The sequence below is a fragment of the Phaethon aethereus genome (assembly GCF_964289735.1).
Source record: "Phaethon aethereus genome assembly, chromosome: 8".
Lineage (NCBI taxonomy): Eukaryota > Metazoa > Chordata > Aves > Phaethontiformes > Phaethontidae > Phaethon > Phaethon aethereus.
The window spans coordinates 32228971-32255553 of NC_138584.1; the positions used below are offsets into that span (position 1 = coordinate 32228971).

The following is a 26583-nucleotide window of genomic DNA, read 5'->3' on the forward strand; positions in this document are numbered from 1 at the left end:
GGCTGCAGAGCACTTTGCTCTGCGGAGCTGCAACGAAGGGTGCCTGTTAGCTCAAGTCACCCATGGATTGGAAATCCTTGGTGCATATTTTGTATTGTGTTTAAGACATAAAGCCATGTAAGTCCTTAGCCATAATTCCCCTTTTCAGATTGCCTGTGTAGAAGTGCATTTCTTGGCAAAAAGTTGTCTTAATGATCATAATTAGTAGATATTGGAAATACCTTTGGGTAAGTCTTGTCTCTAGAGCTTTAAAAAAAAAAAGTTTCCATTTTTAAATGCTGCTGCTGAGGTTGTAAACTTATGTCTTCACACTTCCCAAGAGTACACATCTTGTCACTGATCTCAGCCTTGCATCAAAATATGCTGACAACTGATGGGTCTGTTCACTTGACCTGAGCAGCTGTTTGAACAGCAATGGAAGGAAATTCTCCCACTGAAAGAATGTCATTAGTAACTGGAGCACTGGCTGTAATGCAGAGAGAAAACTAATGTCTCCTTTTTTTGGTATATGGTCAACTTCTCATAGTAAGAGGGGTATTTCAAAATTTTAGCAAAGCCAAATCAGGTTGTCTCTCTTAAAGGTGAATTTTAAGGAAAAACAAGAATAATTTTCTTTTCTCATTTGAAAAATATTCCATGAGCCTGTTCTATCTTGGTGCTTCCAGTTCCTATATCTCACACCACAAAACCAGTGGATGTGCTTGAAAACACGAACCAAAAGACTGTGCTGACACAGAAGTCTTGTCTGTGGTGCAGTTTGGTAGGAAAAATTTTTGCTTGCTTTTTTACAATGTTGAAATAAGTTGATATAAAGTGGAGGTATTGCGATGCCACTACTTAATGCATTGTGGTGCCAGCTGCAGTAAGTAAGAGTGGCAACAGGCATCTTGAATCTCCATCCGTCTCTCATACCTGCACGTGCAATCGTTTTTCCAGCTGAGAATAAAGCGCTGAGTGTAGCAGACTCAGCTCTCCTGGTAGGTTTGCTGCTTGGTTGACTTCAGATGTGTTCCTCTGGGCTCTAATGATCTGGAAAAAGCAGGATACCGTTACATTTGTTATGCTTTGAAAACGAGGAGGAGCCAGTTGCAACAGAAATACTACTTTCCTCCTCCTGAGCGCTGTTATCCGTGCAACTTCTTTTAAAGGTAGAAGGCCCATAGCATAACATAGCCAAAACACATCCTGCAGCACGCAGTAAGAAGAGGCCACAACTCAGCGTAGCAAAATGTGTACTATAGGAGTCATGAGAGAAATGGCTTTGGTCTTCATGTGCGTGGAGATATTAATGTTCTAATTTCACCAGTGAAAGGCCTGAGTAGGTTATAGTTTTCCAGACACACGTCATTCTGCAGCCTGAAAAGTTCCTGCATGCCTGACCAGGCTGACCTAGGACATAAAAGCAAAACTGGGTGGGACCCTTGGACTGTTACTAAAAAGTGCCCTCTGATATCCTGAGGCCTTATTTCCCTCAGATGAAGGATGCTTGGCGATAAGCATGCTGCTTTTAACTTTGAAGCAGGAAACAGCATCAAGGTTTTCCTATTGCTGGTGTTGTGGTTCATGTGCAGGGCAGGGGGATGTTTCCATAAACTCTTTAATCAGTTATGAAAGAAGCCCAGAAACTCCTGGCCACAGAAAAGCCTTTCTGTGAGAACTCTAATAACCATCATTAAATAACTTGGATTTTGTTGCACTCACATTTATTTTCTTCTAGGAAAAAATAAAGAATAGAAGGTGTCCTCAGCCTTTTTGACTTTTTACTAAAATCCTAACTTACCATCTGTGCCATAAAAATGTGTTAACAATTTTTTTTTTTCATAGCCAGGTAGTGTTGCAATTGCATTCCCACCCTTTCCTGCAATTTTTGCTGATGAGACATAGTGCAGTATGTGCTGTGAGAATCATAGACATCCCCTTATATTTGAAGGCTTCTCACTCTGGTTTATAAGCATCTTTTCCTCAATTAAGTTGACGATGATTATTTAAAACAGTTGATTTTGGCCAGATTCCAAAATATAGGTCTTAACACAGCACTGTTTCCCAGTGGTCTCATTAATTACATGAGCTTGTAATAGCATCTAAAAGATTTGCAGTTATAGTGTCACTTTACTTTTTTTTTAACCTTTTTTTTTTTTTTAGATTCAGTGCATCTTGTGCTTTGTAGCCTTCTACAGTAACAAATTTGAAGGCATTTAACCTGCTCACCCAGTTTAACAAACAAACCAACGGATTGCCCAAGCACGGCAAGATTTTAGTCAGATGAAATGGCTTGATCCGAGTGCTTCCTTTGATTAGTGTCCAGTTGCATTTTATCTGACCTCAAAGTATTACAGCTGCTGCGTTAATTTCAAGCTACCAGAGCAAATATGGGCTGTCTTTTTTATTTCTGAATATCAGAAATAAATAATAATTTGACTGCAGCGTTCCAAAGTTTATAAAGGAGCCTTGCTATGGAAGCACTAGTGGAAGCCGGTGGCAATAGGGAATGTAAAGGTCTTAGTTGCCTTTTGAAATTCTTGATCTGAATCTCCAACATCAGGAATTAGCCAGGTAGTAATCTGAGAAAGGGGCTGGTTTCTTGTAGGAGTTTCTATGCCCTAGTTCCCAAAATAGAATGGGTTTTGTATCCATTGTCATTTTTGTTCATGCATTGTAAGTCCATCCTTTTAAGATGCATAATAAACCAATATAATTTGATTTTACATCTGTAGTAGGAAATCCAGTTTGTATCAGAATGCTGGCTTACAGTGAGAATTTGATGATTCAGCAAATTCAATGTTTTTTCCATGCTCAATTAACTGCCTTTAATCTGTTTTGGTGTTTCAGTGTTGGTATAATAAGCAGATCAAATGTAGTTTGAATGCTTGAATCAAAGTGAATGCCACTGATTTCAAACTATCATCCCATTGTGTTCAGTTCTGTGATTCATTCTTTGGTATACCTTTATTCCTTAAAAGAAAATTGTCTTCTGCTGTGATGAAACATGAGAAATGCTTTAGGAATAAAGTACAGTAGGATTTTGCTTATTTAAATACCATCTGTTAGCTGTCCAGAGTCATCCTCCCACACTGCGGTCAGTCATTCCGTTATCATTGCTTTCTGGTGATGGGCTCGTAGCGTCTCAGTGAAGCCCACAAATCCCTGTCAGATGACCCCTCCTTCCATTTCTAGGTGTAACTGTAGAGACTAATCTCGTATTATTTATGGTGACATGCAAAGGAGAGAGATCCTTATACTCTGAGGACCGGTAAAGCGAAGGCAGTGCTGGGTCGGCTAGTTCTCGGTGCTTTTAACACTCTCCATTGCTGTCACTTTGTCACTGAGTCTTTGCTCTTCTTTTAGAGCATCTCTAAGTAACATTGTATGTTGTATGCCAAAATCTAAAATACTGTCATGCTTTAGAAATTATTTTGCTTTAAGTTTGTTCTAACTTACATAATTGGTCATATTTTAATAGTAAAAACTCTGTTTTTACCTGCTTTGATTGTTTAGGTTCTTGCATGTGGGAAAGCTTTAAAAATAAGCTCTTGCCAGACATTCTGTGTGCAAGTTTTAACTTTTCCTGTTTTCTTCAGAGCTGTTTCCTCCTTGCTGTCATATGCATGTGGGAACAAGTGCACAGTTGAGGAAGTTGAGTAATTTAGGCTCTTTCAAACCTTTAATGACCTAAGCTGCAGTTTATATGAACATTAGTTGTTCATTTAAAATATCTGTATGCATTTGGCTCTCACATAGTTAGGAGTGGATGGAAGGGAAAGGGAGAACAAGACTGTTCTTGCTGTTAGCAGGAGAGATTTTTCAAGAAGATTCACAATACAAAGGTCTTGCCTTGACCCAGCTGAAGGAAAAATGCAGCCTGCCTTTCCAGTGTGCACCTTTCCTGCACCTTTCCTGCAGCTCCTCTTTTCCAAAGGAACATCTAGAGGAAAACAAAGATGAGAAACTAAGAGATCCTGACCTGTGTCACAACCAGTGGGGAGTCCTAAGGGTTACTGGGCAAACATTGTTCACTTCTCTCCAGATCTGGTCCAACTAAGATGTCATGAAACTGCATACAACCTGTTGGGTTTTTCTCTTGATCCTTGACGTACTTTGTATTCCCAAAAAGTGTACGCAACCCCTTACAAAGCTGTTGTCAAATGACCTTTTAGTGTTGATGATGTGTGTAGATGCACATAGTTTGTCAGGAGGTTCATCTCCCTTAGTTTAAACATCTAGAAGTCATCTGGGCTCCTGTGATTAGTGAACAGTTGTCAGTAACCTCCAAAGAGCAATTCAGTTTGTCCTGTCCTAAATTAGGTCATTTAGGTGCTGGGATGAGTGGGTCTAGTTTGGGATTTGTCTTGATTTTGCACTGATCACAGAAGAAGTTTGGACACTTAAACAAGATGCTCTGCTTTAGACAGGTAATGAATCTCATTCAGCATGCTCAGCAAGCATTTTCTTAGCATTGCATGACGGTGAGATTATACCATCAGAAATCTAAGAGATGTAAAAGTAAGTAAAAAGGAAAACACAAAATGTCCTCAAAGGAAGGCAGGGAACCTGAATTCAGGAATTACAAGTCTGAGGTTGATGAGCAAATTAAAAAAAAAAAACCAAAACCAACCAAACAAAAAAACCCCAAAACAAAACCACCCTGAATTTGGCTGAGGCTGTGACTTCTGGTTATCATCTTTAAGAAAGGTAACTTTCTGAATGCTTCATAGACCATTCCAGCTGTGTGTGACATTCCTCCAAACTGCCAGAGACAGCTTTCTGATAAGTGCAGCACAGTGTTGCAGGGCAGCTTAGCTGAAGCCTTACAACACACAACTTTAAGTTCCAGGCTTACTTTCTGCAGCATGGAATGAGTAATCCCTTTAGATTTATATTTGCATATTGCTCTCTTAAGGCTTTTTTAGTGCCAAATGTTTATGGTAGTTAATTTTAGTCTATAATAACTGTATTTGTCTTTGCTTAAGATGCACATCTCCCCCTTCATCAGAGATGCAGTTGTTAAATGGAGCAAAACATCAGAAGTTCTTCTCTTTGGTCAGTGAGAAAGGATGGAGAATGTCCAGGCATCCTATTTAGGCTAGAAAGGAAGTAAAACGTAGTAAAGTATGGCAATCTAATCCAATAAATCGTAAAGGGTATGAACTTTTCTAAAGTTTAAAGAGTCTTTGCCACTTACATATTGGTTTGTTCTTGCTTCCTGTGACCCTTTGCGATGAGAGAAGCTTCTTGTTTCTTCAGTATCGAGCTATAGTTAGTGACATTGGTACAAGCAATAGGCACTCTAACCTCCAAGCAGATGTGATTCCCATTTTTGCTCAGAAACTCATCCTGAGGGGTTAGAAGCAATAAAAGTATTTGTGGGAGGAGTGATGAATTCCTTCCCTGTTCAGTTTATATGTAACTGGTGAAATATAAACAGCTCTCTGGTGCACGAGCTCAGCGAGGAGGTGGGCTGGTGTCCCAGCCTCTTATACAAAGCGGTATGAGAGCTGGAGCAAGAGCAGGGGATGTTTATAATTTCTGCAGATAATGGAGGGGGAGCATCTGAGCCTCCCTGCTGTATAAATTGCATTGTACGTTGCTTTGACCCTGCAAGTATGAAGCTGTGTCTTGACTGTGAAGTGTTTAGACATCTTAACCTCAAGCAATACTGAGCACTGGTAGCTGGGAACAGCTTTCTCGGAGGTGGTTGTGTAGCAGCTATTGGCAAATACATTGAATGCTCATTCGCAGCCACTGTAATTTGAATATGATGTTCAGACTTCTAAGCTGTCTGCTCCAGCATCAAAAGAAAATGATTGCTCCTTCTAGTTGTAAATAAATTCATGTTTTAGTTGAGGACACTTATGGAAGTGGAGAGCAGAAAGAGCAATTTATTATTAGATCTGTCACTTTAAAATATGTTCCGACTTTGATTCTGCTTTGAAGCACTCTCCTTTGAAGCAGCATTAAAGTATTTAAATATGTACAAGTCCTAGCAGGGGGAGATTACAAGTTGTGACACTTTGTAACCTTCTCCTTTTTATTTTTTGCATTTTTTTCCCAGGGAAAAAGTAAGTGGTTTTTTATTGCTTGGAATAAAAATGTCCATCCATTTAAAACTGCATAAAAATGTTTGCCCAGTAACTGGGGAAAAAAAAACCCCACATTGTGTGTGTATGAAGTAGAAACTATTTTGTATAATTAATTACACCCCACTTTATCATGCAGATCATGAAGCTTCTGTCTAGCAATTTCTAGAATATTTCTTAGAAAAGTTTATACATCCCTTGTTATTTTCAGGTTTTCTTCTCATTGCAAGGTATGCAGCATACATTGTAAGCTACAGAAGTGTTGGTAGTTTTCATGCTGTTTGTGCTTCATATAAACTGCTGTCAGAAAAATCTCTACAGTCAAGTTAAAATTGCTGGGACTCTCAGACACCTTACATTTGTGGATTTTTTCTTACAGGTTAGAAAAGCAACATAATTAGATGGGTGTCTCATGAAGATAAGGGGAGCAAAAATGTCGTTGCCTAATATGCCTTATGGGGTAAAACGCACTTGGGAATTGTGAAACACGAAATTCACGGGCCTGATTCTGTGCGTTCCTCAGATTTGTCTTGGCCCTGTGCACACGTGTTTCTGCATCACGGGCCACTCTGGTTTCTGACTCTTGCAGGGCTTTGAGCAGGGTCGAGAGGAGATATATACAGAAGTGAGCAGCACAGAACCAATTCCTTTGAATTGTATGGCTGTTTGGTTGAAGATAAGTAAACGAATTCACCAACCTTTGCCTGCAGGATTTATCATTTCAAGTGCCTGTGACTGAATTTCCCACACGCTGCTCTGCTGAGTGATCGTAACATGCTAGCTTCATGTGTTTAATTCTTGAGGGATAAAATGAGACTTTTTTTTCTTCCAGGCACTCCTATAAAATGTTTTTAAACACACACTAGTCTAATATTTTATCTCAGAAATTAAAGAGGGAAAAAATTGTGCTTGTCTTACGGTGACCTGGAGGGTAGATAAAAGCAGAAATCAGACCCACTGCATGGGAAGTCATTTCCTTTCATCTCAACTTCTGTATCTGCAAAGCAGCAGTGTTACGGATTTCTCCTCTCTCTCATTTTGGTGAGCAGAGGCTCTGTGGTAGTACTGAACCCTCAGCAAAATGGGGTTTGCATCATGTTCCTGGCTTCCGTTCATCCCAAAAATGAAGAGGCGCATCAGTACAGTTTTTGAAACAAAATCTGGAGTCTTTTTTTAATATGCCTCAGATTTGCCTTAAACAAGTCACTGAAATCTTATTTTACTTGGTTCAGTTTTACAGAGACCAAAAAAATGCAGAGCTAAGTCCGTAAGCCAAGTAATTTTAAATGGCAGTTGAGGAAAAACATTAGCAAGGCAGAATGCTATTTAATTTAAAAAAAAAAAGGGGGGGGGGCGGGTTGCAAGTTACAAGGTAATCAGATGTTGACTCAGGAATGCATTTTAAAGAGGACAGAGGAAAAGATACCATATATAATAAGCATCTTTGAAAAATAATGCACTTTATGTATAGGGGGAATCAATGTTCATGTTTTTTTTCTCTGTACATTTTGTAGAAGTTCTTCCAAGTTTTTACATTGAATTTTTTAAAAAAAGACCATGGCCAATACGAAGAAAAAAGAAAAAGCAATCTATTGTAGTAAAACAGGTATTATATTTCAGTAATGTGAATGTTAGAGTAACAAGCAGTTTACAAATGTAGACGCTATTCGAAGAGGGTAATGAAATATTAGCACATCTGTTGATGTGTAGGGACCATATATTGCATCCTCTGATAATCCCCACAAAATCAGATTTCCAAAGAATGTCATGTGATGCGATTACGTCCAGACGGAACTACTGTGGTCCCAAGAAGGGATGTAATCTGTTTGCTAGCACAGAACAAAAGTAAAAATGAAGTCCTTTTCTACGCTCGAACTTCTGGTAAGAAACAAGTTACCTTTCATGCTAGTAAGAGTATTTTCTTAACGGGCAACACCAACTCAAAAAAAAAAAACAGTTTGGCCATTATGGTTTAGTGTGTAATATGTTGGTGGTTGGTTGTTTTACAGAAGTGAAGATGCAGTCAATCAAATGGCAGTTTCTCCTTTCCCCTTGCCTTCCAGCTCCCACTCTTCTATTGAGGTAAGGTTTGTGGGTTGTGTTTTTTTATTTAGGGATTGCTAAATTAGATAGATTAATCATAATTAGCAGTTCATTATAAATTCGAGCACCTTGTCTAATTAAACACTGAATCATAAAATGCATTGGGTAGGAACTTCACCTAACAGGCATATTTTCCCCTGTCTCTCTTTTATTGGTCTCACCATTACTGAAAGGGCTGGCATGGCATTAACGACAGGTATTACACGGGTTACTGCTGAACAGGAGGAGGAGAAGTCTCCAAAGGAAAACCTTGCCGTCTATCCTGCTCCTTTTTCAGCTGCTTAGAGTAGTCGTGGTAAGGCTCTTTTGCCTGGAACATGGATATCCTCCTACAGAAGAGAAATGAGCATTTTTCAGGGGAAAGCTCCCACCTTCCAAGTTCCTTTTCCCCCAGAATACCCTCCCGTCAGCATCTCTAAAAACAAAATAGGGATGACGAGCATCTAGCTGTGGTAAAAGAGGTCACTGTGTACATGGTTTGCATTACAAGAGCCCCTTGGGACAATCCCAGCCTAACTGAGAGCAGTGGCCCACCACTTTGTCCCGTGCTCCAGGATGGGACTCTCATTCCTGCTCATTTTCTTCCTGGAGGAGCAGACGAGGGCTGCTTAAGCAGTGAGCTCTAGTAGACAGTGTTGTAGCACACAATCTTCAAATACAAAAACTTCCTTAGTGTGGTAATCTTGGCAATGTTTTTCTTTATTATAGCTGCTGTCTCGGCCCCAGTGTAGACTGATTGCTCTCTTGTGCACCATGAATCCCTGCAGTGTCACCACATTATTATCATTTTGACATCTCGATTTGGTGTAACTAAATTTTCTAGATAAAGTACGTGTTTACCCTTGCTGTTGCTTTTTAATTCTATTTCTATTTGAGCTAATAAAGCAAAAGATGTTTTCTAATTCAATTGGGGTTTGTCTTGCCTTGAATTGATAAATTCATGTGCATTGAACTCCTGGTATTTCAATAAGCATTACTGTGATGCCACAGCACTGGGCCGTGCTAGGTAATGCTGGATGAATCTCCTGTTCGCATGCTTGCTATTTTTTTCCAGATTATATTACCACTGATGGCTGCTTCCATACAGGCGTAGTGCTGTACAGTGCAAGAACTGCTTAGTTTTTGTCCAGATCTGAGTCATTTTTGGACAGTGCTTTGGCACTTCCTTCTCTCCTCCATAAAAGCAGCGTGTTCCAGGTGCAGCTGGTGGATTGCAAATTACAATTTACAGAGCCCAAGTTCATTTTATTTTTGTTGACTCTTTAATACCTGCATTTGTTCCCAGCTTTGCTTAATATTTGTGTCTTCAGGATGAACCACGAAGCTTTGTTTAGGCACGTTCTGTGCTGTGGTCAAATGACTGTAATTAGACTCTTACCAGCACGTGGAAACCGAAGCGCTCAGCCTCATGTGCGATGTTTGCCTTGAGAGGTAGATGCTTGTGGGTTGAGTTTCTTGCATTAGTGGCAAGCTCTTACTATTTACGTTGTGTCTGTTTGATAAGTAAATGCAGGTTTTTACTTCTAGCTAGTGTCTTTTTATTCCATAAAATAAATGTAGCCAAAAGATATTATTGTTGCATAGAACTTTGCGTTGTTTTCCTTTGTTAACTGTTCCTGTCTTTAAATAGAGTGAAACAAAACTGATTGTTTTAACAAATAAATATTTAACGTTGTGTGTTACATACACTGTACATGAAACTTGTCAGATCACATTGAATAGCCTGGCTAGTGTAACAGAATAGCAGGGTGCCGTAGTTACCATGTACTATTGTGTTATTTTTCTTCATCTTATCTCTTTATCTTCATTAAGGTATTTTAATATGGAAAGCGATAAACGGTAAATACGTCCTAAAACAGGGTCTTGCTTCATTGCATGAAGTTGTAGGACAGGATAAGACTACGTTGTGGTGTAATGCTGTGGGCAAGCCACCAGAAGCAAAGTATATTATATATTAATTACTGTAAAATACCTGTTTTTAAAAAGATTCATTCATCAGAAAGCCACAGAACAAGATATTTTGTTGCAATACTGAACAGCGTGAGCCTTTGTACTAATGCAGAGGTACTTTGCCTGCTCAAGTGGCAGTCGAGACATTTGCGTAATTCTCATTGTGCACTTAAATGTAAAATGTCTAATGAAAGGTCAGAAATAATTTTGCTTCTAGGACTGAAGGTCTTGAAATTTTATTTGTTTCACATAGTCCATTTTGCTTTGCAAGAGAGAACAGCTCCAAATGCAGATCAAAGGCTTAAGTTTATTCACACTATTTTAAAATAAAGTAGATCAAAATAATAGATAAAAAATCTTTTCATATTCAGGACCTGGTTGGTTTAAAAAAGGGAAGGAGAATTTACACGTTAAATTTTACGTGTAACCAAATGAGTGATAATCTAAACTTTAAATTCTGACTTAACATTTTTCCTGAAAAGATGCCATTTCCTAGCTATCTTAACTTTAATTGTTGGTATAGGAAGGAAATAAATTTTCTTGCAAGCATATACTTCTTAAATATATGCAAGTTATTATCGAGAGAAAATACCAGAAAATCCTGATCAGACAAGCTTTTCTACTTAGTATGGTGCTATTTTATGTTTCAAGGGCCATTTTTATTGGGAATCCTCTACAGAAAGAGAAGAACTTCATGTGGGAGAAAGTTCTGGAGCACATCTTCACAAAAATACTTATGTCTTTTGGGCCATTCCCTTCATTTGCCAGTTCTCCAGTACTCGGCATTGGATGTCGTTGGCAGTATTCTCATTGTAATGCGCGGAAGTACCTGAATCCTGAGGCTACATTTGCATTTCAGGTTGGGAATTGTGCTCCAGTGCTGGCTTAAGCCTACTGAGCTTGGTGGCCACCTGCTCTAACCAGAAGAGCTTTGGCTTTACCGATTCCTCCAGGGCAGAGCACTCAGTCCTGCTGCTACCAACCCATTCAGACTGCATGAGGGAAACCGTGCTTCCTTTAACGTGCTGAGCATGCATGAGGCTCTCCCTCCCGACAGAAGTCTGGAAGAGGCTTCTTAATACAAACTCAACAGTTTTCACAGTGGGTAGGGATTAGTCTGACTTTGAAAGTTGACCCAGATCTGCACCGAAGCGCTCATATTGCACTGCCTCATGGTACTTCAGGCTGGCCAAATGGAGACAAAGGTCTGTCTTTTGAAACTTGTATCACTTATTTGTCTCCTGACATTAGGATGCTTTAATTGTGGATCTTTTTATTTTTTCATGCTGCTACTTGTTTAGAAAAACAAAAGACAAGGTAAAACTGTCTAATTTTTTTCTGTAGCTATTATGGGGGATCATAGCTGTGTTTAAAAACTCCTGTCAATCCTTTCTACCAGGATCATGGTGGCACTGAACCTGCAAGCAGTGAAGAAGACCTGAGTTTGGAAGTTGTCATGAAAACCTTGACTGATGAGGAATCCAACAAAGCTGTAAGTGACTTAAAGCAACATTTATAGATGATCAGAGCTTAGAAAAGACAGGGTCATTGCCTTGATTTGTTTTCTATCCACCTTTTTGTTGGAGTACTACAGCGCACTTTTGTCAAATAACATCCAGTACTTTTGTCAAATAATATCCAGTACATGTAAGAGCAGAATCAAGCTTTTAGCTTTACGTACGTAGTCTGTTTTCATGGATTAAGCAGTCAGTATAATTTGTTAAAATATTGAGATAATAGGTTTTTATGTAGCATTTTGGCCCTTTCTTGAGTTCTTTCTCAGTGAGGGCATTGAGTTTCCACTCTTGCCATCCATGTGTGACAAACTTCAAAAAAAAGCGTGGTTTGTAAATCATATTCTTATTTATATTCATAGCTTCATAAATTCTAAGGCCAAAATGTCTATTATCATCATCTAGTCTTGCCTCCTGAATAACACAGCTATAGAGTTACTCTCAGTAATTTCTACATCAAGCCCATAACTTCTGGTTTGATGTGGTACTGTCAGCATGCACTGTAATAAATACTGAACTTCTCATTGATACAGATGGGGTTTTTTGTTGTTTAATATGTCAGGATTGTGCATTATCAGAAATCTGAAAGTCCTTCAGGGTGCAGCTCTAATCTCTTTTTTTGACTCTATGTTAAAAGTTTAAAATGGAAAACTACTAAACGTGCTGAAGAGTGACTAACATAGAGGTACATAAAATTTGCTGAGACAGGCTTTTTTCCAACAGCCTACTCCTTTTTTGAGGAGTGCATTGGCTGAGACTTGCTGTGCGTGCACTGTTTGTGTGTGCTGTCCGCAACGAAGAAAACCTGACATTGCTGGGTTTTTTTATTTTCTTAGGTGTCTTCTTCCTGCTCCATCATGTCTTTTGCAAAGAGTGTCCTGTGTTTTGCAAATATGAATTGAATATACACAATGTTCTATAAGTAGTAAGAGCCTACAAACTCTGAGAATTAGGAAGTGTTATGTGCTATTCAAGAATCAGAATTAACCACCCGTGTAAAATGGATTGATTTGTGTTCCTAATGGATTACAAAAAAGTTCAGTTACTTGTATTTGGTAGCCTTGTGCACAGTCTTCCTTTGGTGTGCTGGAATATAAATGAATCAGAGTTTTATTGTGTACAGGCAGCAAATGTGTCGCTTCTGGCTGCTGTGTTGCCCTGCCGTCATTCAATGTATATTTGCTTAGAGGTGGCTTACTAATTTTTCCATTAGATAAGTAGATACCGAAAAGTTAAGGGCTAGGAGGTGGATTTAGAAAACTATTCGAAAGCCCATAGATCCAACTGCTCATTTCATATTGCCGTCAGCTGGGCCAGCCCCTGCTTTGGAGGCATAAACGGATGAAAAATAGTGGAGAAAGCCAGTTTCATAATTTCAGATATTTCTTTCAATCAGGATTTTAAAATTACATGGCAAGTATTTCTATGCAGCATATCTTATTTTTGTGAATGCTGATGGTTGTGATCAGTCCCTTCGGACCAGAAGGAAATGAGTTTGTAGTCGTATTGGCATTAAGACTTCAACACTGCGGTGCAGCACAAGACAGCTTGTTATTTTGAGGAAATGAGATTTCTCTTGCAGTCTTCTAATGGCTGTTGAGGCAAAAGAAAACAGTTCCTTATTTTTCGTAGCATGACGGTTGCTTCTACAGCCCAATGCTACTTCACAGTTGTTACTGAAGTTCTCAGTCATCTGTCATGAGAAATCAGGAATGTAAAAGTCAACAAGTAAAATCAAGTTCTCTGAGTAAATAAAAAGTATGTGCTTATCAGCAAAGATCTTCCACAAGTATACGCAGCTTAAAACACGGGCAGGATGTCTCAGCAAGTGACAGCTGTAATTAAAAAAAAAAATTTCAAATCATTCTCTATTCATTTGTTGCTGATAAATTTGTCAGTCTCTCCCAAGATACTTTTTATTGTCACTTCATCACTAAAAAGTATAAAGTTATATAATGGACATCATTGCAGATTTGGATAAGAGAGGGGAAAGAAAACAACTTTATTTCTGAACTGGAGCCAATGGAAGTGTTGGGAAAAGTCTGCATGTTTATTAGCTGAGGTTTGAGGTGGCCTGATAGAAGGTCATGGTTTTCTGAGGACTGTTGCTATCTGGCTTTCTCTAAGGTGTTGTTGGAAAAGAATTGATACGTGGGGCTCTGAGATGGTCTTAAAACTTTTAACTTGATAAAGGTGAAAATGGCTTGAGCAGTCGTCGTTGAGTGCTCTGAAGCACCTTGCATCATTAGTGTCCTGGCAGAGTCAGTGTCCGGTAGGTGGGATAATTAAACTGACGTTTGCTATGTTAGAACGGATTCATTTTCCTTAGAAGATTTGAACTTGGAATAATAATCTGTCTTTAACACAAACAGAAAACTTGTCCCTGAAACATTGGCAAAGCAGAGGGACTTCATAAAAACACTTTTGGATGCGTTTGACAGAACTGAATTGGATTAAACCAGTCAGGTCCCAGGCTTATGACAAGTGCTGAGTGTACAATTCAGTGCTTGAGGGGCTGGAAATCTTTTTATTTTGTCCAGGCACCTCTAGCATAGTCTGAGTTAAATGGAGAAGATTAGAGAGATTTAAAGGTGATGCTTGGTGCTTACTTGATGTGCAAGATGAAGTTTCCAATTTTAGTCACGTATCAGAATGAAAAAGGGAAGTATGAAATATTTTTTTTCATTGCTCATTAAAACAGTCTCTCTTAAAATGGCAAAGCAGTCTTCCCATTTCTCCCCTAACACCTCTGATAATAGAATGAGATCACCAATTTGTCTTTTTTCGTGTTATCCATTTGGATAATAGTTACAGTTGTTTAGTTACAGCAAGCTTGGAGAAAAATGCAGGGGGGAAAAAAAAAAAACAGAAATGCAGCCTGTGGGGCTTGGCATGATTTAACATAATAAAACTTTAGGAAACAAGGCCAGTATTTTCAAGCCTGGTTACCTAAAATTTGATTTTTTTTTTTTTTTTTAATGTATGAATTGTCATCTTAATTAAAAATTCTTTTGAGATGCAGAATATTTCTGTTGTCTTTTGAAGTCAGTACTCAGCTTTTCTGAAAACTAGGCTGTTTTTTAACATGGGGTTTTTTAACGTGGGGTAACATAACTAATACTGTGATCAAAGGGGCTTAAGTTTGGCTATGAGCTAACAAAGGGAGGACGCTGTAACTGCCGGGAAGCAGTTGTAGAAGTAGGAGAGGAAAAATGTTTTGCGAGGATATGGAAAGAAATTAGGATACAAGTGGAGCCCGTGATTGAAGTGCCATTGTTTGAGATATTTATAATGGGGCTGGATGATGGATTTTGGGCAGTTACTTTATTTAAGTGCTGGCATCATGCTCAGTACTGCTGAGGACTACCGAAAGAGGGAGGGGAAAGAGAGAACAGATGACTTTGAACTGCTTCCTGCAGTAGACACCAAAGGATCTCAGCTACCTGTGTTCTAGGGGTTCGGCACGCTAATACCTGCACGCTTCCACACAGCGCGGGAATTGCTGTCCCAGTCACCCCGGAGGATGCACTTCCTTCTTCTTTAGAGCTTCTTATTGCTTAGGAACAATATAGACCATGGATGATAATCTCCTCCCAAAAAGCCCTTTTCTTACATTGTATGCCTTCAAAACTGTTCGGTTTGTTTTTAGTAATTCATGACATTCCCTGTATTTATACTATTTTTTCTACTTCTAAGTTCTGGGCTTCATCTTTGTGTTGTGCTACAAGTGCACTTGTATGACAAAATATAGCTGTGTTTGCCCAGAATCATCATTTTGAGTTTTGGAGGATGGTTTATTTAAGCTAATGTGACATTTTCAATACACCTCACTTTCTTTTTTGACTTTTTAGGATGTGAAATATAAAGTCGACAGACCAGTGCTGGTGGATCAGCAGGAAGTGGAGGAGCAGCTCCCAGAAAATGTATATGTGGCTATGTTAACTAATACGGGGGGTGTTCGGGGGGCTGGATCTAGTTGAAGATTGAGTTGGTGGCAAGGGGATTAACTGGGAGGACATTAAAATCATTTTCTTGGGGAGAAACTTAAAAAATTACTTACTTCTCTTTAATGATACGGAAATAGTCACACAGGCTGTCAGGGATGTTCTTTGCTGTTTAAAAGTAAAAAAAAAAAACAAACCCCAAAACAAAAAAACCAAAACACAAATACCCAAACCCCACGTTATTTGGTATGAGAGGCACAACTGAGAAAGGTGGAGTGCTGTCCTTGCTTCCTACATGAGCGTTTCTGGAAGCACAGTTATCCATTAATCCTGATTATCCATTTATTTATGAAGAGAATGTTTTCAGTTCATCTATGCTTAATGCTTTCTTCCTTTCTTTTGACTCCGGATTTAATAAGGTACGATAATCAACCACTGATGATGTTGTCCACATAACATGCCTTTCTGTGATTGTCTCTCTTGCTTCTGCTTTCTTTGCTTTTAGGTCCTCAACCAGATCAAACAATCCAAAACTTCAGCAAAAGTACCAGTCCACTTACAGGAGATACCCCTGGTGCCAGCACCTACGTATCTTTCTCCAGAGGGAGAGGTCACCAGCCGTAGTATGAACTGGTTATTTTTTCCACCAATATAGTGTCTATTTAGTACCCTAACCCAGATGCATCTTTTCTTTTTTTTTTTTCCAGATAACTTTTGCTGAGATTTTTTCCTTTGAACATCGAATGACCTATTTTAAGTTACTTTATACAGTTTTTGTATTTTTTCTCATTTTGTATTTTTGAGAGCTTGGAGATGTCTTTGCTTGTTTTTCTTCACTTTTACATATGAAGGCATTGTTTCTCCTTTTAATTAAAATAAAAACAGAAGGAAATGCAACCTGGGACATCCTGTCCATTCCACAGTACTGATATGTGGCCTTATTTGTCCTGAATGGAATAATACACCTTGCCGTGGTGATCTGAATTGTATAAGTTATAACTGAATTAAATGTCCTCCCAGACATTTACTCTGAACCTTTACTCCCAGAGCTCTGGAGTTGTTACGGTTTGGAGACTTCAGAAGTGACTCAGAGCAGTAGTTCAATTTAGATTTGTAAAGGTGAAGAGCAAAATGTAAGAGCTTAATTAGTTGCTCCGATACGATTCCTTTGATAGTTTGCATTTTCTCATTGAATAGTGTGACTTATTTCTTCACCTTTTTATGTTCTTAGGTGTCTTTCCACCTCCATTGCCTGTGGATCCAGCAACGTGTCCTATAGTTCCAGGGCAGGAGATGACTATAGAGATATCTAAGGGTCGGTCAGGCCTAGGACTCAGCATCGTCGGGGGAAAAGACACTCCACTGGTGAGTTTCTGTTAAACTAATATTTACAGTGTCTGTTAAAGAATAGGAGACAAAGAAAATGTAGAAGCTAATGATGCTATTAATCTGTAATTGCTCTAATGAATTGTTCAGTACAGGGAGGAGAAACCGGCAACTACGATTTCCAATAACAAATTGATAATTTTGCCTTATATCGGATCAGTTGTCTGTTCCTGTTTAAATCGAAAGGTTTGTGCTTCAGTAATGCTTTCTGCTGTGGTTGGACTTTACAAATATGTGTTCTTTTTTAACCATTGTGAATTAACAGTTTGCAGCAGGTAAGTTACCAGAATAGTTGGACGAGAAATGGATGTCACAGAGGTAGAGCTACTTCAGCAAGGTTAACATCTCCAGCTTGAGAGCATAAATGCTTAATAGCTGTTTAAACAAACTGTGATTTATCTCCCTGCCAGCAAAAGCCCTTGCTGAACAGAGGTAAACCAAAGGTAATCTTTTATTGTTTTCCGTGTCTTTTTGCTTAATCTTGCTCTTGGCTGTGCTGTCTTTATAAAAATTAGCTTCAGCTAAAGCAAAATGTATCGGTTCAAGTGTAAACTCAGCAAGTTAGTTATGCTAAACCCTTCTCTGCCTCTGCTGTTGCGGTTTCCACTCCACTTTCCGTTTAAGAGATACTATGTTACAGCATAACAGAAGGTCAGGCTGGGTTTTTTAAATGTCAAATTCAGTTCTTTCAGTAAAGACGTCTGCTGCAGAGGTGTCTTTACTGGGTTCTCCTGAAACCCCTGCCACAGAGACACGTAAAGTAATCGACCTGCTCTGTTACATGCAGTTGTTCCCGAAAATACCATGGTGGTGCATCAGTGAAGCACTGTGTGTCAGCGGTTAGACAGTTGTCGATGTACTAATCCTTTTCCAGACCAAGAAAGAATAAGGAAAAAAATCCAAGGAAGTTGAAAGGAAAAAGAAAGTTTTGTTTTGCAAGTGTAGGCTCTATCTTTTACAGTATTAAAGCTGAAATTGAAAAAGGTTCAACTTTTGGCGCCATTTATCCAAGTCTCCGATTATGTAGAGTTTGGATGAATTGCTCTGTTTCACATAGAGATAGATCTGAGTTATGTTGAAGGCTTAAATCATCCTGAATGGTTTTCACTCTGTCCAGCCATGCGCTGTTTTGTACCCAGTCCCTTTTCTGCCAAGCTCCTCAGTGTTGAGTAAACTCAAATAAGAAGTTCAGTGCTAGTCATCTCTCTGCTTTTTCATTTAACTGGAATTTGGAAATAATACATGGCAGTCTGTCAGACGCAATCTGGTACATGTCTTTCATGAGATTTTAATATAAATAAATGAACATTATAAATATCTGCTTTACAGAGCAGATGAGAAAAATGCAAGGGATTTTATTCTTTAAATTGAGTAAATGGTTTCAGTTAAGTATTATGCTTTCATTAGTTTATTCATTAAAGTGTCCTCCCGGGAATTTATTTTAAAAATCTACGCACTTGATTGCAGTAACTGAAATTCATGAAGGGAGGGAGGTCCGACTTCCCACATTTCTCATCCTCGCATTACAGGACTTACCAAAATGAGTCCCTGTTTCTTTTCATATTTCTGAATCTGCTCATTCAAAGGTAAGCAATGTTGTTTTATAGGAAAGAAGTTGTTTTGTGAGACCGCAGTCTAATCTGATCGTTTACCATGTGCAGAGACTTTTTCTGGGATTCTCCATAACTTGCTTATCCAAAATGGTGCATGCAAACCCTTCTCCTAAAGCAGGTAGCCAGGTTTGTGTCTGGCTGGTGGGATCACCGTCGCTCTGTCTACTTTGTACTACTGATCTCCCTCAAACTATTTTGATGCCCACCTTTTTTGCGGTGAAGGAAAAAAACCTTTCATTAAAGAGTAGAAAGAAAGTTCCCATAACAAAATGAGGAGGAGTAAAAGAAAATACTACTCAGGACTATAGGAAAGTTTCTTGCTTTCTGGGTTTTGTGGACTAGAGAGGAAATATAACAAAATTAGGTACATGGAGCTGAGTGATATATCTTGTCTTACTCTCCATTATTTGTTTTTAACTTGGTGATATAGATGGACATATTTTGTATTTTTAAAAAGGCAAAATAAATGGACTTACAGCTTCACTGCTTATGTACGTGTTATGCTTATGTGCCATAGAAGTTAATGACTTCCGAAGGTCTCGTGTGGCAGAAATTGTGTATCCAAGACCCACTGTTTTCTGCAGTGCAATGAAATGAAAATGAAGCTATAATTGGCTTCAGCAGTTTGAGTTTGGTTTCTTTCACTATTTTTGACACAGGGATTGTCAGATCAAAGTCAGAAAGAATGGGAGTAACACTGTTTGTAGACATCTCTGCAGGCATGAAGTAGGAATGCTGTCTTTCATACTCTTGGCGTTCAGATGGTGCACACAGACGGTAGAGGTGAGCTGCCCTGATGGGACGGTGGAAATGTGCTCCATCGGGGACGAGGAGAGGCATGGCAGGGTAGGAGTGAATCTGCAGGAGCAATGCCTGCATGTGCCACAAACAGCTGCAGAGACTTTTTCTTCTACCTTTTTGTCCTCTGCCTAAACAAGACATGAATACCCATTTCTTCCTCCCTTTTCTACTGGGGTATCTATTTTGTACCTGCGCAGGTATGCCTACGAAATGATGAAGGATATCAACCCCAGTTCCTAGGATTTCAGAAATAATTTATTGGTACAGGGAATAGAGGGAGGCTGTGCCTTGGTAGAACTTGTCAAATCTAAGGGGGCTATGGCAAGAGTAAAAGGGCCTCATCTATGTGCTATTAAAATGCCACAAAATGTAAAATCTAAATGTTGAACTGAGTGCTAGTAGTCAACACTGGTGCAGAACAGCAGCTCACGTGTGATGGGAAAAGCTCACTTGGGGCTTGGGAAAAGCTCACTTTGGACTATTCTGGATCTTTCTTAAACACATGATGTACAGTCCTAGCTTTTGGAATAATAAATCTGGCAGCCTGCTAAAGGGACGCAGTGCTTCAAAATGAAATATAGAGTGCAACTTTTAAGTCATAACCTTGGGAATCTCATCAGAAATTACCAAGTAGAGACTTGAAACTGTGAGCAGGTAGGTTAATTTGTTCAGGAGGTTGGAGCGTGACGTTTTAACCCCTGTGAAATGTTTTTTGTTGAGAAGATGACCATCCCATTAAACTTGCAAAATCTTTCAAATTGCATGTATTGTAAGCAAGGACTGTGGCCATGTGCTTAGGGGAGCGGGAGAGTATCAGCTGGAAAGATGTGCTTGTAGAAGAGGCACAGGGAAGGAAGGATTGTCCTTGAGAGTTGCCTTCATGTCATTGATCTTTAGACTGCTTTAGCCCTTAAGCAGTTCTATTTCATTTTGTTCGAAGGGTTGATTTTTTTAATTTTATTTTTTTCTTCCCTGTCTTTCATTTCACCTTCCCATGTATCCCTGAGAGAACACAACACATGGCCTCTGCTTTAAAGCAATTAAACTGCAGAGTGGAGCTGGCTGAAGTACAGGCCTTTCAATTTGTGAGAATTTTTTTTTTTTTTTTGGTTTTAGTCCAATCAAACTTGTAAAAGTAACCTCAGAGTGGGAATTAAAAAAAAAAAAAAAAAAGTGTTTTCAGAAACATCCCAAAACGAGGTTTGAGGCTCTAAGCCTGCTCCCCAGGACACCGTCCTGCCCTCTTGTGCCCCTGGTTGCTGAATTGTATATAAATGCTCGTCAGCTCCACCGCTGCTAATAGCAGCCATAAACCTGACAGGGGTGTCATTGTCACTCGGCAGCTGCTGGTGCTCCCAGGGCGCCCGAACCGCTCCAGCCGTGGGACGCCCGGGATTCATGAATGCGGCAGACCTGTTTGGGCAACGCCTGCGGTGCAGCTCCCAGAGCCGCGAGCGCCGCAAACCCCAGCGCGCTGGGCAGGACGCTCGTGCTTGGGCTGCCAGCTCTGAGCCTGGATGAGCTGTGGCTCTTAGCGAGACGTGGAGTTCAGCTTGCAGACTCGGGCGCTCACGGCAGCAAGCCAGTGCTGGCGTGGCCAGCTGGCCCGAGGCCGCGCGGGCTTGGGACCGCGCGGGTCCAGGACGAATAAGCAGCCCTGCGGGATACAGGGCTGGTATAGTCCAGTTGTTGACCATAAATTTAGGAAATGTTCCTCAGTTGTTCTGCTTTTGATTCATTGCATTCTGCGTAAGTTGCTTCAAGGCAAATAATTTAGTTTCAAGTGATGGGCTCTTTCATCTGAAACTGTTTTGCCAGAAAGTTTCTGTGAGGTTTTCTTCTTAAATCCTGTGAGAACAGAGCATCAAGGAACTGTTTAAGAAAAGGTGTCCTGGTACTCCTCCAGATGGCATGTGGGGTTAAACCACCCGAACCCCATTATCACCCCAGAGTGGGTGAAAGCTGCGACGTCTTGTCCAGTTAACAACTTGCAATGAGCCATTTTCTATAAAACAGGATTGTCAATTTACAGGGATTTTGTTCTTGGCAGTACACGGAGAAAGCGTTGCTCTAAGATACAAACATTTTCTTAGTAGATGGGAGCACTGTTTTGCTTCCAGCTGGATAATTTAGCAATGGTTGAGTTGATTACTCGTAGTTATTGACTCTGTATTTGCTGCCTGGGCGATTAAGACGCTCAGACACGCCGGAGGGGATTCAGCGGTCTCAAGGCCGGTGGGAGGCTGGTGCAGGGATGTTCCCTCCAGGCAGCGTTAGAAAACCCTGGGAGGGGAGGAGGGCGCAGAGGCTCAGCTGGGGCTTGGAATCACCGTTTAGTACTGAAGAGGCACCTACGATAGAACAGACAAGAAGGTTGCAGGAGCGGTAACCTAGGGGCTCTTTGGAGGTTGAGTAGCTAGGAGGGGGGCAAGTGTACTACCTGAACATTACATAGTGAGGAAGAAAAGCAGCATACTTTATCCTGTGTCTTTTCTTATTGAAAATGACAACAAACCTCTCGTATGGAATTTTTATACTGGGTTGTCTACTTTCAATCTGGTAAATAACTTTTTTTTACTTTTGCTTTCAGCTGGCTTTAATAAAAAGCATTTCTAAGGCAATTAACAAACTTTAAGGTACTCCATCTATAAAATAAAGTGATCCACAAATCCAGGGAACTGGAAAACTTTAGCAATGCTCCAAAAAGTAACAGAATATGCCTGCGTTCAGCTAACGCTAGTTGGTGTGAGAGCTGGTAACGCTGGAGTCGGAGGGGAAAAAGCTTTTCGAATCACCTCAGTTAGCCCAGAAGGCTTTCTGGCTTGCAGCGGAGCAGGGGAACTTCGTGATGGTGGGGATGCAGTTTGACAGAAGAATATTTAGATTAATTCTGTCAGTCCAGGTGAGTCATACCTTGCAGAAGCCCCATCTGTTAAGGAAGGGCAAGGGAATAATCAAGAAAACTGTGACTTTAAGTTGCAGCTGTTCAAGACCCGATGTTTGCCCCTGGAGCTGTGAGGGCTAATTACCCTGCTAGGATCTCCACACTGCCAAGAGCAGGCTGTTACTAATACCGAAGCCAAGTCTTACATCTCTGTTTTGTGCCGTGCTGCAGTCAGCAGTGGGGACCTACCTAACCATGAGGACTGGTGTGACTTGTGCACTGCTAAACAAACAGGTTCTCCCTTGGTTGAGTTTCCTTCCCTCCCTCTCATCTTGGTTATATTTAGATTCAGGCAAAAATAACTTCATCAGCGGTAGACAGCCAAGGTCTGAATGACTTTGTACACAGTCGTCAAATGCAGCTAAGACTGAAACTGTTTTAGTGGAATATGCTTACCTTGTAACTACTAATGAAAAGCAAGATACTGGCCTCAGGAGGGTTTCAGCAATATGTTGGCTATAGATACTGTTGCTGTTAAGTCTATCGCATGATGAATGGAACAATAGAATGCAAAACGGTAATAGAAGTCCTAAGTTTTTAATCGTGGCTTGGGTATTGTAGGGGAAAAGTTTGTGGTTAGGAGAGAAAAAAATGCAGTCATTTCTTAACCATCACCATAAAACAGAAGGCAATTTAGTGATAGAGTGGTAAATGCAATTAGCTTGAAATTGTGAGGAATTGCTTTGACTCTTGGTTGGATAATGTTACAGTGAAGTTGTTGGATTCATCATAATTCCAAAATGACATTAGCTTACAACCGCATGAAAAACCAAACTGCTTTGTACATGAGTTATCACAAATGGGAATTAGAGTAGTAAATTTTGCAAATCATGTATTTGATAGATCTTTGGCAAAGGTTTAGCTGACTGTACAGCTAGCTTACATAGCAGTGTCTTGCTTGAAGAAGGTGGTGTCTTCCAGGAGTGTAAATCAACCATGAAATTTAAGCTAACAATATACAAAAGCAGTAGGACATGTCAGAATGGACTTCAGGAGTATCTTGCTTGCTGGTAGTTGTAACCACTGGCTTTTGGCTACCTGTGTCATATGCATTCAGTATCTCATGCATTCTTTATAACCTGTGTTGTGCACTGTACACTGTAAATTTTGGGGGGTTTTTTATTTAATAAAATAATGAGAGTGGGAGAGTTAACATTTTAATATGTAGTTCTGTGTTTTATTATTCCCTCTAAAATGAGCATGTATACTTTTTAAAAAACCTTAGTTTGCTTTGGCATGTGATTCATAGAAACATAGCTCTTTCTATCATTCTGACTTAAGTCATATATTTTTACACTAAACATCTTATTACCTTAGTTTTATTATTTCAGAATCAAAGGAGAGCTTGCAAATGTCTATGACTGCAGACCGAAGGAATGTTAATGAATAGTGCCATTGAATTTTCAGGTTTTAACTTTTCTGATCTTAGAGAATATAACTGTAAGCAAAAATATTATGCAAGCTGAATAAAATTTAAATAAATAAGGACCAGATGTAACTATAGGGGCCTATAAAATGTAATACAAATATTACCCACTTCCTTAAAATAAATCTGTATTTTAGTATGAAAAATTATATTCATATTGATGTTGTGGATTAATCTTTTTTATGAAAGCTGGCAAGGGAACACCATCTCTTGCAAGGGCTTGTTCTTAAATGGGAAACAGACCTTTTGTTTTGACCTTGAGTAGAGAAGTTTTTCAGTATCATGCAATGTAAAGCATTTTTACATTAACACGGTAATACATTTTTACATTATATAGCCTGTTTTATTACAGTAGTGTTTGGCTTAGGATTTTGGGTGCCTGTTAATGGTTTGTGAATGCTAGCAATTGCAAAATATTTGAGTGTTAGAAGGAGGTATATGCAGCATGATGCATTAGATAAACCCCTTTAAGAAGTCAAGTGATTTGCTTGGAGTTGACCTTCAGCTTTTGTTGCTGAACCGTTATCTTTTAGATTCCATTTAGATCCGTGAATGGAAGATCATAGATCATAACATAACTCTTGTAATTTCCTCTGCCTACAAGTAACCAGCAGCTGGATTTATTTTAACTACTGAGAGATTCTTATACGGGGCTAATTCTTCAGCAAAACACACTGTGTAACTAGTTGATTTCTACTTTATCTGTGAACCAGCCTGTAAAAATGAAATGACAATTTTACTACTCTGGACAAAGTATTATAAAAGTTGAAAAGGAAATAACTAATGATATTTTACTTGCCCTGGGAAAGAGATAAGTCTGTAATCCTACAGTCAGCAAAAAACCTTGTAGCTTTATTATCTTTAATAAATGCTAATTTAGTATAACATTTGTAGCTATGTAGGAGCTTTGTTGGAAATGTGTAATAATAGCTTAGGAAAACACAACTTGTCAACCAAATCAGAAAACATCTTTTCCTGAATGTTGTTTTATATGTAGCTTACTTTTTTCCTTCCTCAGGAAAGTACTCTAATCCATGCCGAAAGCTTCATCTCTTACACCAAATACATAATTACAATTAGTGGTAAGATTCATCCATCTAACTACAGACCAAACTGAGATACAGGCACGTAAAATTAATAGAATTCCAACAGTTTACCCTGCCTGCTTTCTAGCACTGCCCAACCACGTAGGTTCCCAAAAATCTAGTGTCTGTGTTTTGACCTGGACTTTCAGCATCGTTGTCTGTGTGTGCTCAGAAGTGTCTGTTATGGGAGACAGGCACCTTTTCCCCATGTAATGCTCCCTTGGTCCAGGACAAATGGCTGGTGATGCTCTGGTGGTAGAGCGCTCCTTGTAGCTAGAGGGCAGAGCCATGGATCTAATGATTACCGCCTTAAAAAGCACATCTTGGAAAATATGGCTTGGGGTTTTCAAACAACTCGTTTCTTACTGAATACCTTAGCCGGTATCATTCTGTGCTGATTATTGCAGTCTGCAATGTGTAGCGGTTCACCTTACTTGGGTCAAGCGCCTTTGATCCTATCAAAATAATGGCTGGATCTTGTAGGCTGAAGTAGCACAGCAAAGATAAAGCAAAGTTAGTATTAGCTCAGTTAAAGAAATAGCTTGTTGTGAATGATCTGCAGTAGTTAAGGACTATTCAGTGCTGTGCAAGAAGCCTCTTTAGCAAAATTCAGACCTTTTTCCTCGTCAAATCCAGCCAACACTGGGTATGTGGGGATTTCTCTGCTCCTGTTCTTTTGAAATTTCCCCTCTTGCAGACTGATCCACCTTTTATCACGTGATAGAACTTCATCAAAACATCCATAGTACTTAATGTTTGAACCTCCTTTATGTCTTATGTCCTTTTACTCCCTTGCCCTCTACTCCCAGTACTCCCAGCATTTACAAATAACAGTCTGGGGGCTGATGTTCAGTGGCAAAGGGCACCTGCATTGAAAGCTGCTGCTTGTGCCTCCACAGAACAGCTGCACAGAAGAAAGGAATGCTAGAGAGACTGTCTCAGAAGCTATAAGCTTGCAGAAAACGCGTGAGCAGCCCAGGCCTAAAGCCAGACAGCTTGTGAGACTTTCTCACCGATGTTTATGGTCCTGCAGGCTTTTAAGGTTCACTTGGTCAGTGTTTTTCCTGAATAGGAAGCTGACTTTACCACCTTTCTCCCAAAGGATCAATCAAGATAGTGCTATGTGGTCATTGCCCAGGGTCTCTGCTGTACCAGTTCTTGACATTTAAGATACAAAGATTAAGCTGTCACTCTTACTGAATTTCATTCTTAACGTTAGCATTTCTGTTTGTGCTCTCTCCTGATGGGTGAGTGTGATATTCTTCCCCTGCTGAGTCTCTGAAGTTGTTATAAATCAAGCAGAAAAAATACCCACAGCTGGCGGGGGGAGTTGTGATCAGATTCCCCGAGAGTTCAGGGCTATTCCCCTTCCTCAGATAGAAAGCAATGTAATGTAGATCACACCGTGCGCATTTTACGAGTTGTATTTTCCGTAAGTGGATTCTCAGATTGGGTGCTAATTTCTGTAAGGTGGTCTTGCCCTCGCTGTCCAGTAGTCATTTGCTCTGCACCAGCGTTGTTCTTCAAGTTGTTGACCAGGAAGCTCCATGAACTCTTCTACTTGTCTGCCTTTTCTTCCGCAGCCAGAGCCGTGTTTTGTCGGAGTCAGTGTGAGAGTTGTCATTCACGTGCTTTCCCTCTGCTCAAGACGACTGTGCAATCACAGTGGTATTCTGCTGGTAAAGTGAGAGTGAGGGACGTAGCTGTCCCACAGCTCAAATCTGAACCTTACAAAGTACCGTC

General features: G+C 39.8%; 1 protein-coding gene across 1 annotated transcript in view; it reads left to right on the forward strand.

Annotated features, from left to right (window-relative positions):
- Positions 1 to 26583, forward strand: part of PATJ (PATJ crumbs cell polarity complex component) — a gene marked incomplete at its 3' end in the record, with an annotated part of 149747 nt that overhangs the window by 99208 nt on the left and 23956 nt on the right. Inside the window, exons 29-33 of the mRNA XM_082002835.1 lie at positions 8084 to 8156; positions 11527 to 11619; positions 15493 to 15564; positions 16091 to 16208; positions 16817 to 16950. Coding sequence (XP_081858961.1) covers positions 8084 to 8156; positions 11527 to 11619; positions 15493 to 15564; positions 16091 to 16208; positions 16817 to 16950 — 490 coding nt within the window. The remainder of the gene's footprint in view (positions 1 to 8083; positions 8157 to 11526; positions 11620 to 15492; positions 15565 to 16090; positions 16209 to 16816; positions 16951 to 26583) is intronic.